This window comes from Plutella xylostella, chromosome 27 (assembly GCF_932276165.1).
Source record: "Plutella xylostella chromosome 27, ilPluXylo3.1, whole genome shotgun sequence".
In the NCBI taxonomy this organism is placed as follows: domain Eukaryota; kingdom Metazoa; phylum Arthropoda; class Insecta; order Lepidoptera; family Plutellidae; genus Plutella; species Plutella xylostella.
The window spans coordinates 5,605,377-5,618,435 of record NC_064007.1 but is presented as its reverse complement, the minus strand read 5'-3'; the positions used below and the strand labels follow the sequence as shown (position 1 = coordinate 5,618,435).

The window sequence follows — 13,059 nt, the reverse complement described above, 5'->3', positions numbered from 1 at the left end:
TTTGAATGGGGCGACACTGAAAAAGTCATTATTATTATTATGTAGGTATCTAGTTTCAAGCCTATACCTAAAGAGTATTCATTGTGTGTTATTTAACGATGGCATATCGCTTTTTGATAAAAATTGAGGCAAATTTTGGAAGAGACACGGTAGGTCCTCATTGTCGAATTTGGATTTTAAACCTACAAATACCTTTCTAAATTAATCTCCTACTCGTAATGCATAATATCGATAAAATTGAATGCATTCAATGCTGTAAGAAACAATTGTCACATAAAACCATTATTAATAGGTACAACTCGTTTTGACTACTTTTATAAAAACCTACATTCATTTTAAACATATCTTTCTATCATAACCACATATATTCATCTATCTAAGTCAAATAGTTCAATCACTATTACATTCATAAGACATCAATTTCCTAGAATAGCTAACTTCATACAGTTATTCAAGAATTCATACTAACGAGATATTTTAATGGGAACAATCATAGTAGATTTTATGACTATTCTATAAACTCTGACTTTTAGAGTTATAAACGTTATTACTTTATACGAATTAGGATCCTATACCCCGCGTTCGTACTTAGTATGGAGGTAGTAACTAGTAGTAACCTCAAAATATGTTATGTTTTAACAACACACTAGTTAGGAAAAAAAATATCATAGTAAATAAAACAAGCCATACGAAAGTATAATGAATTTACTAAAAAAGTTCCTCAATGTTTATTAAAACTCTCGTACGTAAGTTTTTTTTACAACGCGCACGCGGGTACCTATGCATCTGACTGAATCTGACAAAAATATTTTTTGACAAATACCTACTTATAATATATTATTATGTCATTCGATTTGATTCCAACACTTTTGCAATTGCAAAGCTTTTTATGTTTTACCCGACAATCGCGAAGCAAAAAGGAGGGTTATGATTTTGACCGGTATGTATGTAGGTATTTACATTTACAAAAGAAATGCCATTACATTATACCAATGCAACTTTTATTTATCGACGTAAACAAACTCACAGATATGCTTAACGCGAATCACGATATAGTGTATTTATCTACGTCGATAAGGGTGGCCGTGCAGCAGGGACTGGAATCTTTTTTATATGAACACCTATTTTTACCTTAACTTTGTACAAAGTGTTAAAATTTATCATGTTATTTAAAATTACTTACTGAGAATTTAATAATAAAATGTAGTCAACACTACTCAATACTCGTCTCTCCGATCATATTCGTTTATGTATTTCTAAAAATCAATGTATTTATATATATAATTATTTCAGTAATTACAAGCTAAATTCGCAAACACTAGATCGTTTTAATTTCAATCACCAATTAAGTGTAAATGTTTTTAAAACTAATTTGTAAAAAATGATTACTTAATTACTCGGACTCGATTACCAATAGAACCTTACCGAGTTTTCCATGTATGTTCTTATATAGATACATATTTAAATTTCAGTGAAATTAATACACGTACTAACTAGGTACGTAAATACTTACACTTAGAACAATGACTGAGAAGTCGTATCATTTTATACAATATCAATCAACCTATAGTCTCACTAACATCAAGTAAGTAACAATTTTCATAATTAATTATTGATTTAAGGAAAAGATTTCAAAGGCACTAAAGTGTGCTAATTTTTTTATACAAAAGAAATTTGGGGTTATGCGACTTAAATACGAAATAAAAGACAAACCAAACTTTCAATAAGATTGAAACATTGAAACGACACAAACACACACGTCTTGTATAAATTAATCGTTACTTTAAATTTAAAAATAATTGGAAACTGCGAACCAATTATAATTGAAATATAAACATATAATGCGCATACTTGGACCCCAGATGAAACCAATGCCTTAGACTATGTATTACATTATGTACTTAGCTAGAATAGAATGTGTCTTAAATTCTCAGACGGTTATGATATCGATAAAATCATTACATCATTTAATAAAACAGTTCAGCAGTCAAATAAGTGATATTTCGTTTAAATTGTCTCTAACATTGATATGACTTGCACTAGTCTCTATTAAACAGCTACAATCATCTCAAAATTAAATAAAACACAAAAACAGTAAATGTATATCGTTGTTATAGATATTTTAAGAGGTAAGTTGTATCCAGCAATAATGACGAAAAGTTTTAACTTTACTTATATTATAGTTGTGAGTGTAATGTGACATTTAAATTATGTACAACAAATGATTAAGTATTTATATACTAACATAAATTGTAAGATTTCAAATGGCCGGTATTAAGAAATTTACAAGTTATGTAGTTTATTATACTTATTTGTTTTTTATATTTTAAACTTCACCTGACAATTAATTTACTATCACCTTAATCAACATATTAACATTATCATATTTACCGTCATCGTCATTGAATGCACAAATACAACCTTTCACAGAAAAATCTGAGAAGGAAAAGGAAACACTTTCTATCGTCATCTAAACATCATCATAAAAACGTGATAGTTAACATTAGGCAGTATTTTGTTAAAACACACGCATTCCATTATTATAACTAATAATTGCTGATTTATTTTTTATAACACCATAGTCTTTGGCAATTGAGGAAAAACGTCACTATTATTTATAGTTATACCCCGGAGGTATGTATAATCTTCCGTCACGGAAGGTCCAGTTAAACTCACACATAGCTTTCGGAGTGCAAGTTTGAGGTCGGACCCTAGAAAGATGCTTCCACTAAATAAGTTCCGTCCAGACCTGTATTCTGGTTACTTTGCACTGTGCTTCCAGCTGGAATGTATTTTCCGCACGCTTGCTGTAAAAGAAAAAAACATATTAACATTCCAAAATGGGAGATATCGGATAAAAAATAAATGTAACGAATAAATGGCACACGTATTTCGATAAGAAAATATTTTCGTACAGTTCTAGCACACATTTATCTTGATGACGCAATAATACAACAGTATGTAACAACTCTGAATACTCAGAAACGATTATGCCCAAAAAGTTATCCAGTCCTCAAACCCACCATTTTGATTGTTTGCATAATACTATTTAGTTTTGTATAATTTATCAATTTAATAGTACACTAAGTATATCATTTCTAGGGTATTCTGAGATTCACAATAAAAACATCAAAATACAACAATAAAAACGCTCACTAAATACAAACAAAACCTACCTACCTATAGAAGAATCTAACTACATAGTGTTTTCACAATATACGGCTTAAGCTTAAACTGAAATGATGAAATAAAAAAAAACATTGACACAGTACAAAAATAAAATAAAACCGTGATTTGTAAATCAGTAGATGAACGTATAGTAATGAAAAGTGGCAAGTAGCTAATTTTGTGGTCAGTGCTTTGTTGCTTACCTATTTACATAGATAGGTAGATTATAATTTAAAAATATATTTATGTAGGTAGATCCAATAGTGTTTGTGTTGTTTGTAAAAATGTACTGACATGAGTGTTACATAAATAGCTTTGTATAGATGTCGGTATAAATGGTTTTATTGAATCAGTTAACTTGCTTACTTGTATTTTTCTAAAATAGGTAGGTATTGTTGCCAATTGGTCAATGTGTGCAGTGTGTTGGCATTCTGTTACTGTATGTTGATTTGGTATTTCAACACATTCATCATAGGTAATACATTAATTAAAATATCAAAAAATCTACGACATCTTGATACATTAATTTATAATAACTATATTACAGCACTTCTGGATCTACTTGAATAACTTTGTCATCTTATTTTTTACGATTTAGTTGGGTACTTACATGTACTTCGTAAGTTGTTATAAAATAAGGTGACAAATGTACATTATTTCATAGGTTTCTGTATATTTACACAATTTCTCCACAAAATACAAATAAGTACAAGGACAAATAAAATACAATATAATCAAAAATACAGTATTGGCAGCATAGACAACAGCGGAAGCTTTACAAAAATAATACCACATTTATACAACAACAATAAATCAAGTATAAGTACATCGAAACGTTTTGAAAGCATTTTTTTAAGTAGCAGCCAACACCCTGCAGACATTCAAGTCTTAACTTAGGGCAGTGCTCAGTTACCACGTAGCGAAATAAACAACGATATTTTTAAATCGTTAAAGTAAGGAAATACAAAATGAAATTAGCTGTTTTTACAAAAGCTCGAAATAGCGCCATCTATATTACGTCACAACTACACCGTAAGGCCGGCAGTAGAGTGTGCGATTTCGCTGCGTGGCAACGCGACTGCGACACATACTTCTAACGGCTCGTCACTGGCCGCCGCTGAGACTGACGTGTCAGACGGCCTCGACGTGGCGGTGTATCTTCGTGAGCCGCTCTTGATGCGAACCTTCTTACTCGAGTCTAATAGCAGAACCTGCGAGCGCCAAGGAAAGCCTCAACTTTTGTGGTTTTTTATTACTTAGATAGATGGAAAGATAGATAGAATACTCGTTATATTGCACTATTACAAAATGACAACTTATATAAGTAAAATAGTACAAAATTATTATTTAGCTTAAAGGAATCTCTACCAGATAACCTTTGGATGGAAGAGACATCTTTAATAACATAATTTATGGGAGTTGAGGTGTAAAGTTAGACAGCAAGCTAAATACCGCTGTGCGCTGAACTTGGGGGTGAGTGGCTAGCTGAAGGTATTACATACAGTAGTATTTTGGTATGGAAAAGTGTAGTAGTAGCTTTTACTATAAGGTGTGGTGTATCAAGATCTACTTAGCCTGAATTTGTGAATTAGAATTAGTATTTTGAGATATAACATATGATATATGAGAGCTAAACTTAGAACCTTATTCTAAACACAGGTAGGTACAGATTTTTATCAAAAATACATAATAAATCTGTTCACATTTTCATCACATTACGAAAGTACTTACCATCACCACCCTGAATTTAATATTAGCTTGTACATAAAGAGCGAAATTCAATTAACTGTTAAGCTATAGCTCACAATAAAACATTACACATATTATTTTGTAAATGTATAAAATATGTAGGTAATATCATGTATAAGTACGTAAATAGCGAACGACATTGAATCGCGAGTTTGCGTCTAGCCTATATTTCACAGTTCTTTTTTATTTGCAAAGGCAAAGACGCGTACACACGCAGCCCGATGCTAGCGACACTAGCGGGAAAAAGCGACAACTTTGTTTATTTTTTAAATCTACCTCTCGACGCCGACACATTGGCCCCATTGGGCTCACGCAGCGAACTGACCGCCCTCGCTTCTGTTAGTGATAACGCAACTATACTTTACTTTAAAAGCATGTATTTTTTCTTAGAATGTATTGGCTTATTCAGACCTAAGCGATATCGCAACCGTGCGGCCGGAGTTGTTTCGAGACTGGGTTAATCTGAACCTTTATTCATATTAGAGAGTTTAACGAAAATTACTGGCAATAATGGCTCTACTAGATATTGTGATCGGTGACCAAATACATCTGTATCCGGCTCGAAGGACCATAAAAAAGGCTTGGGAGCCCTTTTTGCTAGGATTGCTGGTATATGAAGCAAAGTTTATTGATTTAGAACAAATGGTTAAGTAATAACAAGGAAGAAATATAGATACTCAATACTCAATACTCAATCTTTTATTGCATCCATAAGTAACGAGATAGTGACATCTATTGATACCTATTTACAACTGAACATATTTCCAACATTGCCAACATAATCTTGCTCGTTTAGATAGTCATTTACTGACTGGGTAAATGTCAAACTCGTATTTACTGCACCGCTATCGTTTAGGTCTGAATAATAACAACTGTTAAAGAAAAATGTAAAGTTAGGGTACCTAATTATAAAATATGCTTATTATATTATTGCCTATAAAGAGACATTATGGATATTTATGGAATCCTTAATTTTATGTAAATAATGTTTATCTAACAACCCCTAAATAAAACAACAATTCACAGTCTGTGATCTATGATTTATGCTTAAAAATGGAAGATCACTACTGCGTATGCTACGGTTTGTCAATTTGCAACTAACGGCTATCATCTCTTTCAGTACCCTCACCTATCAATCCCACACAACCTAACACATCCATATCCCCCACCCGTACCCTCACCGACCAATCACAATCATCCTAGTAACCCAACAGCCAATCACCTGATACTTCAGCAGCAGCGCGCGAGCAGCGCTTTCTAACATCCTATCCCTATCATCCCCCACCCGTACCCTCACCCACCAATGACAAAAAAGCTAAAATCCCAACAGCCAATCACCTGATACTTCTGCGGGCAGCAGCCGCAGCGCGCGCAGCACGCCAGCAGCGCCGGCGCGCGCCCCGAGTGGGCCGGCGACGCCATCGGGGACGGTGACCCCGGCCGCTTGGCCGCACCGTTGAAAGGGTTCTCTATTTCCACGAACTCACGGTCCTGCGAATGAAATGGAGTTTAAAAACGTTCAGGTTTTGTTGGGTGGATTGGATTGCGTAAAGGCTTGTTCAGGCGATACAGCTGCCATGCTGTGCGTGACAGTCGTATTGCTCAGATCTGAACACAGCTTTAGGTTTGATACACATTTGGTTTGTTGTAAGTTTTTGTTTTTTTTTTCAATACAGTGCCTTTAAAGTGATATGAAATAATTGGTATTTTACAGATCATAACGCAAATATCTTCGCCTTCAGAACATGATTATACGATCCGATTCCCCGATGACATTCCCGACGTTACATGAATAAAAATTACAATTACAATTTAAATCATCACCAAAAAAAATATTTGTACGCTAATAGGTACATTGCACCAAAAAAAATAATTAAAACCAAACTAATTAAACCAACTCCAAAATCAAAATCCTAAAGAAAAACATTTACGTTCCAAAATAAATAAACACGCCTCCAAATAATTGCAAGTTTACAATAGATAATCTTTTTAGTCACCAAAACGGATAAATCACCAAATCATGTTTCCTATAATATTGTAGAAATTTTGGCACTATTTACATAACATAAAAATTATATGAACATCATTAAAATTTATTTCAAACCAAATAAGGTATGTTGCCGTCCCCGTCCCGCCCCCAAGGTGTCCAAGGTGCCCAAGGTGCCCAAGATGCCCATTTTTTTTGGCTTAGCAGGGTTAATAAAATGATACTCATAAAATAAAATATTGGTTACATTTACTTAGCGACTATATATATAGCTTATCTGGTTTGAAATAAATTTAAATGGTATTCATATAGTTTTATGGTATACAGTAAAAAATTAATTGGTTCATTTCTGCAATATTATAGGACACATGATTTGGTGACGATTTATCCGTTTTGGCGGAGATTTCGAATTTATTGGAGGCAGAATTGAATATTTTTTGGTGGTGGTTGAAATACAAGCCATAAAAATTGACTTTCAATAGTGGTTGATTTGAATGCCTTGTAAAGATTTGTCCATAAGAAAGTGGATTGGATTTATTAGAAGCAGAAAGATGCGGTGTCTATTGAAAATTACATAAAATTGGTCTAATTTTAGTTTAAAACCAAAACACAAGGCAACGTCGCTACGTACAAAACGTCAAACGGACTTCATTCGGGAAATCGGATATAACAGTATGAGATTGCTATTGTAGTGGATGAAAATATTGAAATGTGGCGTGATGATTAGTAAAGTTAAAGGTGAATACAGAAGGGAGATGTTTGCAGTGGGGTTACCACCACCGAACATTAGTAATTAACAATCCTTAAGTAGCGTAGCTCGCTTGCCAAATCTGACGTAACTTGTATGCATCTGACAGATATTTGACAGGTGAGCGATGCTGATTATGGATTGTTAATGACTAATGTGGCGGTGGTGGTACGGTAGGAGGTAGTGAGAAGATAAAGTGGGAGTTTATCTAAAGAGATTTATGAAAGTATGAAATTAGTTTGGAAAGTGTTTCAAAATTGTGAAATAAGGTTTGTTTAAGTATCAAAAAATATCAGGTAAGTAGTGAAATAGAAAATTTAATTAGTGAACAGAAGCTAATTTAGATAATGAAGGTATTAATAATATTATAGTGGTAGGGGTTCAATTTCGTACTAAAGTAATCAGAGTTCCTCCTTGATTACTCTTTTGAAAAAAAAAAAAAAATTACACTTTATGTTTATTCATTGGAGGAAGAAATAATATCAACCAAAAATAATATGGATGAATTGAATAATGATAAGACAGTGAGATCAGATAGAGAAACAATTAGAGATAATCATTTTGGTAGGTACAGACGACATTTAGATGTAAAACTTCGAGTAAGTACCGTAACAATGTAATAAAACACAGCTATCACCATCATAAGAAAATCTATCAACTGAAATATCAAATAAACCAAAAAAAACTCAAATAACACTATACTAAACTAGAACACCAATACAAGCAACAACTTAAGGAGGCTACAGACAAACTACACCTCAAAAATCGCCCGCACAAGTAAGGAAAAACCGAAACCACTGTAACATTGGGGCGTCTTCAAACGAGCGACAGTTGCATGCGACACAAAGCATGCAATGGACAGCGAACACTGACATGCTGAAACCCCATACGATCGTGTGGCGCGCGGCATTTGTTTTCAGTCTTCTTAAATCGTAACACTAAACAGTTTATAAAGTCTTTGTTTTTATTTATAAAAGCAGCAACGGCAATGTCTCTTCGTCCGCGGTCTTCGCACGCTCGGTACGAGAATCGCGGTGTTGCATCGTTGCTGCGGCGCTACTTCAGTCGCATAGTTTGAAGGCGCCCTAAAAAAGAAATGATTTGTATGAGCGATGGACATTGCGACTGTGCGACCACGAAATGAGTCCAAACTAATCTAGCGTTTTATTCAAAGACGCTAGTCAGTGATAAGTTATGATTATGTTTGTATTCTGCTGCCGCTATACGGGATCGTTATGTTCGTGGTATCTTTATTCGCCATAAATACGGCGCTGTGATTGGTGGAAAGCGCGTTAAACGAGTTTATCGACGTCGATACCGAACCCGTGTAGCGGCCGCTGAAATGCCAATTGTTCAGCTCAGACTAATTTCGTGGGACGCCCTTTATAATTTTGCGACCGAACTTTGCTTGCAAATGGCTTCATATTTTGATCTAATTTATATGAATTACCTCCTGTGAGGTAACCACCACCGAACATTAGTAATTAACAATCCTTAAGTAGCGCCGCTCGCTTGTCAAATCTGACGTAACTTGTATGTATCTGACAGATGTTTGACAGGCGAGTGTTGCTGCTTATGGATTGTTAATTGCTAAAGTGTCGGTGGTGGTACGGTAGCAGAAGTGAGATCTATGATTGCTCTATGTCATGGTTCATAAGGTCACATCAATATACAGGGTGATATTTTATCATTTGAGTCCATCATAATGAATAATCAATCTATAACAAGCACATTGATAGGTTTAATAATTCATAAAATACCACGCTGTATATTTATTTTCCGAAACATAATGATGCCAGGGTGATATTTTTTCATTAAGTTCTTACGTTTATGAATATAGATACGTGCCTAGATGTAGATCATACAACCTTCATTATAAATCAATACCTAATTCATGACATGAAATGACTACAGCCCATTTAGCATTTAGCAAGCAAAACTATGAGAGATTAAGGATTTAATATATTCAGCTGAAAAGTCAAAAGATGTATAAATTATGCACTATTATCTGAAATAAATTAAGTTAGGTCTAGCTTTAATGCGATATGCTTCTAAGTTTCTATTTAGAAAAGCTTTAAACTATTTTCCTGTACCTACCAACTCCTTAGCTTACATCATCTTCCTAGACGGTACCTTACAAGTTTTTTTTCCACACACAACTTAATTACTGAATATTTCATTGCTTTACATTTTTGTAGCTTTCATTTTAACTAGGTATGTTGTGACGGAAATGGATGAAGTTTTTACAGCGAACGTGAAAATGATAGTTAGTATGGTGGTTGTTGAATCCTAACTAATATTATAAATGCGAAAGTAACTGTGTCTGTCTGTCTGTCTGTCTGTCTGTTACTCTTTCACGCCAAAACTACTGAACGGATTTGAATGAAATTTGGTATACATACGGTTTAGACCCTGGGAAAGAACATAGGCTACTTTTTATCCCGGAATTCCCACGGGAAAACCTTTTAAGGCGAAGCGAAGCGCGCGGGAACAGCTAGTACTGAATAAATTTCAATGCACTCCGATTCAGCGAGCATAGTCAGTGTCCGACATAGCAAACGACAGCAAGTCAGCAGCATTTTCTATCATGATCTCTGCCCCCCTAAACATTAATCATATTAACTCAACGGACTAACTTTTATTTTGTGTTGAGTTGACATCTGATAGAGCCGCCCAAAGTACTCATCAGCCCCAAATACCGAGGACTTGATGGGAGTTTTTAACCGTTCGAGCAGAGACTTGAGCGACCACTAGATGTCGCCGCCCGCGCCATCCAAAATCGAGTTTATACCACCACCACCGAACATAAGCAGAGTCGCTTGCTTGTCAATTCTGACGAAACTTTTATGGATCCTCAGACCAACAACAAATATGGATCTGAGAGATGTTTGACAGGCAAACGACGCTGCCGCTGCTTATGAATTGTTAATTGCTAATGTTTTGGTGGTGGTACGGTAGTACAACTTCGAAACCCCGCACACCGCTGCAATAACATCTCACGCGACGAAAACACCAATGACCACGATAGCCAACCGCCACACACACCGACCCCCACCCAACATACCGTGGTGCGTTCCAGACAACGCAGTAGATGGTGATGCTGCAACTCGAAGATGTCTTCGTCCCGGCCGGCGTCGTCCAACTCCACGCCTGACTCCTGGGCGGCCAGGCGGGCTTCGGCAGCCTTCTTCTTGGAGACGAAGGCGGCGCCTGATGAGGCTTTGGCGATGCGGATGCGGGCCAGACGCGCTTTCTGGAAGGGTTTTGGGAGGGAGGTTTAGGCTGGTGTTTTATAGAAAGAGTTATGCAATAATAATAATAGAATACCTACATAAAAAATAGAATTCAAAAGATTTTTTTTTAATGATCTCGCATTTTATAAGTAGGTACCAGTACCAATAACTAAATTACTTGTGGAAAATAATGTGGAACTTTTGGTTCACCTTGCATTTTTAACCCCCGATATAAAATAAGTGTGTTATAAGTTAACGTCACTATGTGTATCTGTGTGTCTGTATATCAGTCTGTGGTAGCGTAGCTCTCAAACGGCTGAACCGATTTTCGATTAGTTTCTTTTGTATCGTAGCCAATATTAACCCAAGTGTTCTGAGCCATATTTTATCAGAATCGGATTATCCGTACTAAAGCTATGCTACTTTTAGTGTTGACCGTGGAGGGTTTTGAAAAAGCCTTACCCTTTGCGCCTTCCGCTTGTCAGCGCGCTGGTTCTGGTGGTAGATGCGGGAGAAGTTGGACACGATGACGGGCACGGGCAGCGCGATCACGAGCACCCCCGACAGCGAGCACACGCCGCCCACGATCTTGCCGGCGATCGCTTAGGTTAACGTGTCTATGTATGTGTGTCTGTATATCTGTTTGTGGTACCGTAGCTCCCAAACGGCTAAACCGATTTTTGATTAGTTTCTTTTGGATCATAGATAATGTTACCTCAAGTGTTCTTGGCTTTACTTTACCAAAATCGGTTTAGCCGTTCAAAAGTTATGCGACTTTAAGTTGTCAATCTCGGAGTTTTTATAAAAAGCCTTACCCTTTGCGCCTTCCGCTTGTCAGCGCGCTGGTTCTGGTGGTAGATGCGGGAGAAGTTGGACACGATGACGGGCACGGGCAGCGCGATCACGAGCACCCCCGACAGCGAGCACACGCCGCCCACGATCTTACCCGCGATCGTTTAGTTTACCGTGTCTATGTATGTGTGTCTGTTTATTTGTTTGTGGTAGCTTAGCTCCCAAATGCCTGAACCGATTTTCGATTTGTTTTTTTTTTTTTTTATCATAGTAATGTTACTCTGAGTGTTCTAAGATATATTTCATGAAAATCGGCTAAGCCGTTCAAAAGTTACACAACTTATAGTGTCGAATGTCAGGAGTTTTTAGAAAAAACGCATTACCCTTTGCGCCTTCCGCTTGTCAGCGCGCTGGTTCTGGTGGTAGATGCGGGAGAAGTTGGACACGATGACGGGCACGGGCAGCGCGATCACGAGCACCCCCGACAGCGAGCACACGCCGCCCACGATCTTACCCGTGTCTATGTATGTGTGTTTGTATATCTGTTTGTGGTAGCGTAGCTCCTAAACGACTCAACCGATTTTAGATTTGTTTCTTTTGGATCGTAGTTAATGTTATCTCGAGTATTCTGAGCTATATTTCATCAAAATCGGCTGAGCCGTTCAAAAGTTATGCTTCTTTTAGTGTTCAATGTCGGGAAGTCTTAGAAAAAGCCTTACCCGTTGCGCCTTCCGCTTGTCAGCGCGCTGGTTCTGGTGGTAGATGCGCGAGAAGTTGGACACGATGACGGGCACGGGCAGCGCGATCACGAGCACCCCCGACAGGGAGCACACGCCGCCCACGATCTTGCCGGCGATCGTGCCGGGCACCATGTCGCCGTACCTGGAACGGGACATAGGGAGAGGTTATATAAAGAGTCAGAATTTGGGTAGTTCTTTACTGTCCTATAGGTTTAACCCTGAACTAATGTGTTCGACGTTGGTACGAGTGGGGCGCCGAACTGAAATGGGAGTGGGCGGGACACTTGGCTCGTCGCGAGGATGGAAGATGGACAAAGGCGGTGATAGAATTGAGGCCTAGAGACGGACGAAGAGCTGTTGGCAGACCAAGTGCTAGGTGGTCCAGAGTCTAGTGGGCCGGAGCGCAGCAGGATCGAAAAAAAGAGCCAGTGTCTCAATATCTGAATAAATAAATAGGTTTAAGACTTATATTTTAGGTACCTATATTTTTATGATACCGATAACTATTCTATTGTTGTCTAAAAACGTTTCGTCAGAAAACTTTCATTTTGCGCAGTTTTATCAATCACGTCAGTAGTACAATAGTAACACCTACACACCTTCTTCAAATAATTTCAACAATATGTTTGCATTGTACCGCCA

General features: G+C 36.9%; 1 protein-coding gene across 2 annotated transcripts in view; it reads right to left on the bottom strand.

Moving 5' to 3' along the window:
• Window positions 1-13,059, bottom strand: part of LOC105386680 (potassium voltage-gated channel protein Shal) — a 72,557-nt gene continuing 59,498 nt past the window's right edge. The window contains exons 2-6 of one of the 2 annotated variants that reach the window (XM_038110172.2): window positions 12,397-12,559; window positions 10,717-10,905; window positions 6,256-6,408; window positions 4,260-4,379; window positions 1-2,807 (exon numbers count right to left, since the gene is read on the bottom strand). In XM_038110172.2, the coding sequence (XP_037966100.1) occupies window positions 2,712-2,807; window positions 4,260-4,379; window positions 6,256-6,408; window positions 10,717-10,905; window positions 12,397-12,559 (721 nt within the window). In that variant the 3' untranslated portion in view covers window positions 1-2,711. The remainder of the gene's footprint in view (window positions 2,808-4,259; window positions 4,380-6,255; window positions 6,409-10,716; window positions 10,906-12,396; window positions 12,560-13,059) is intronic. The other variant, XM_038110173.2, reaches the window with a different exon arrangement.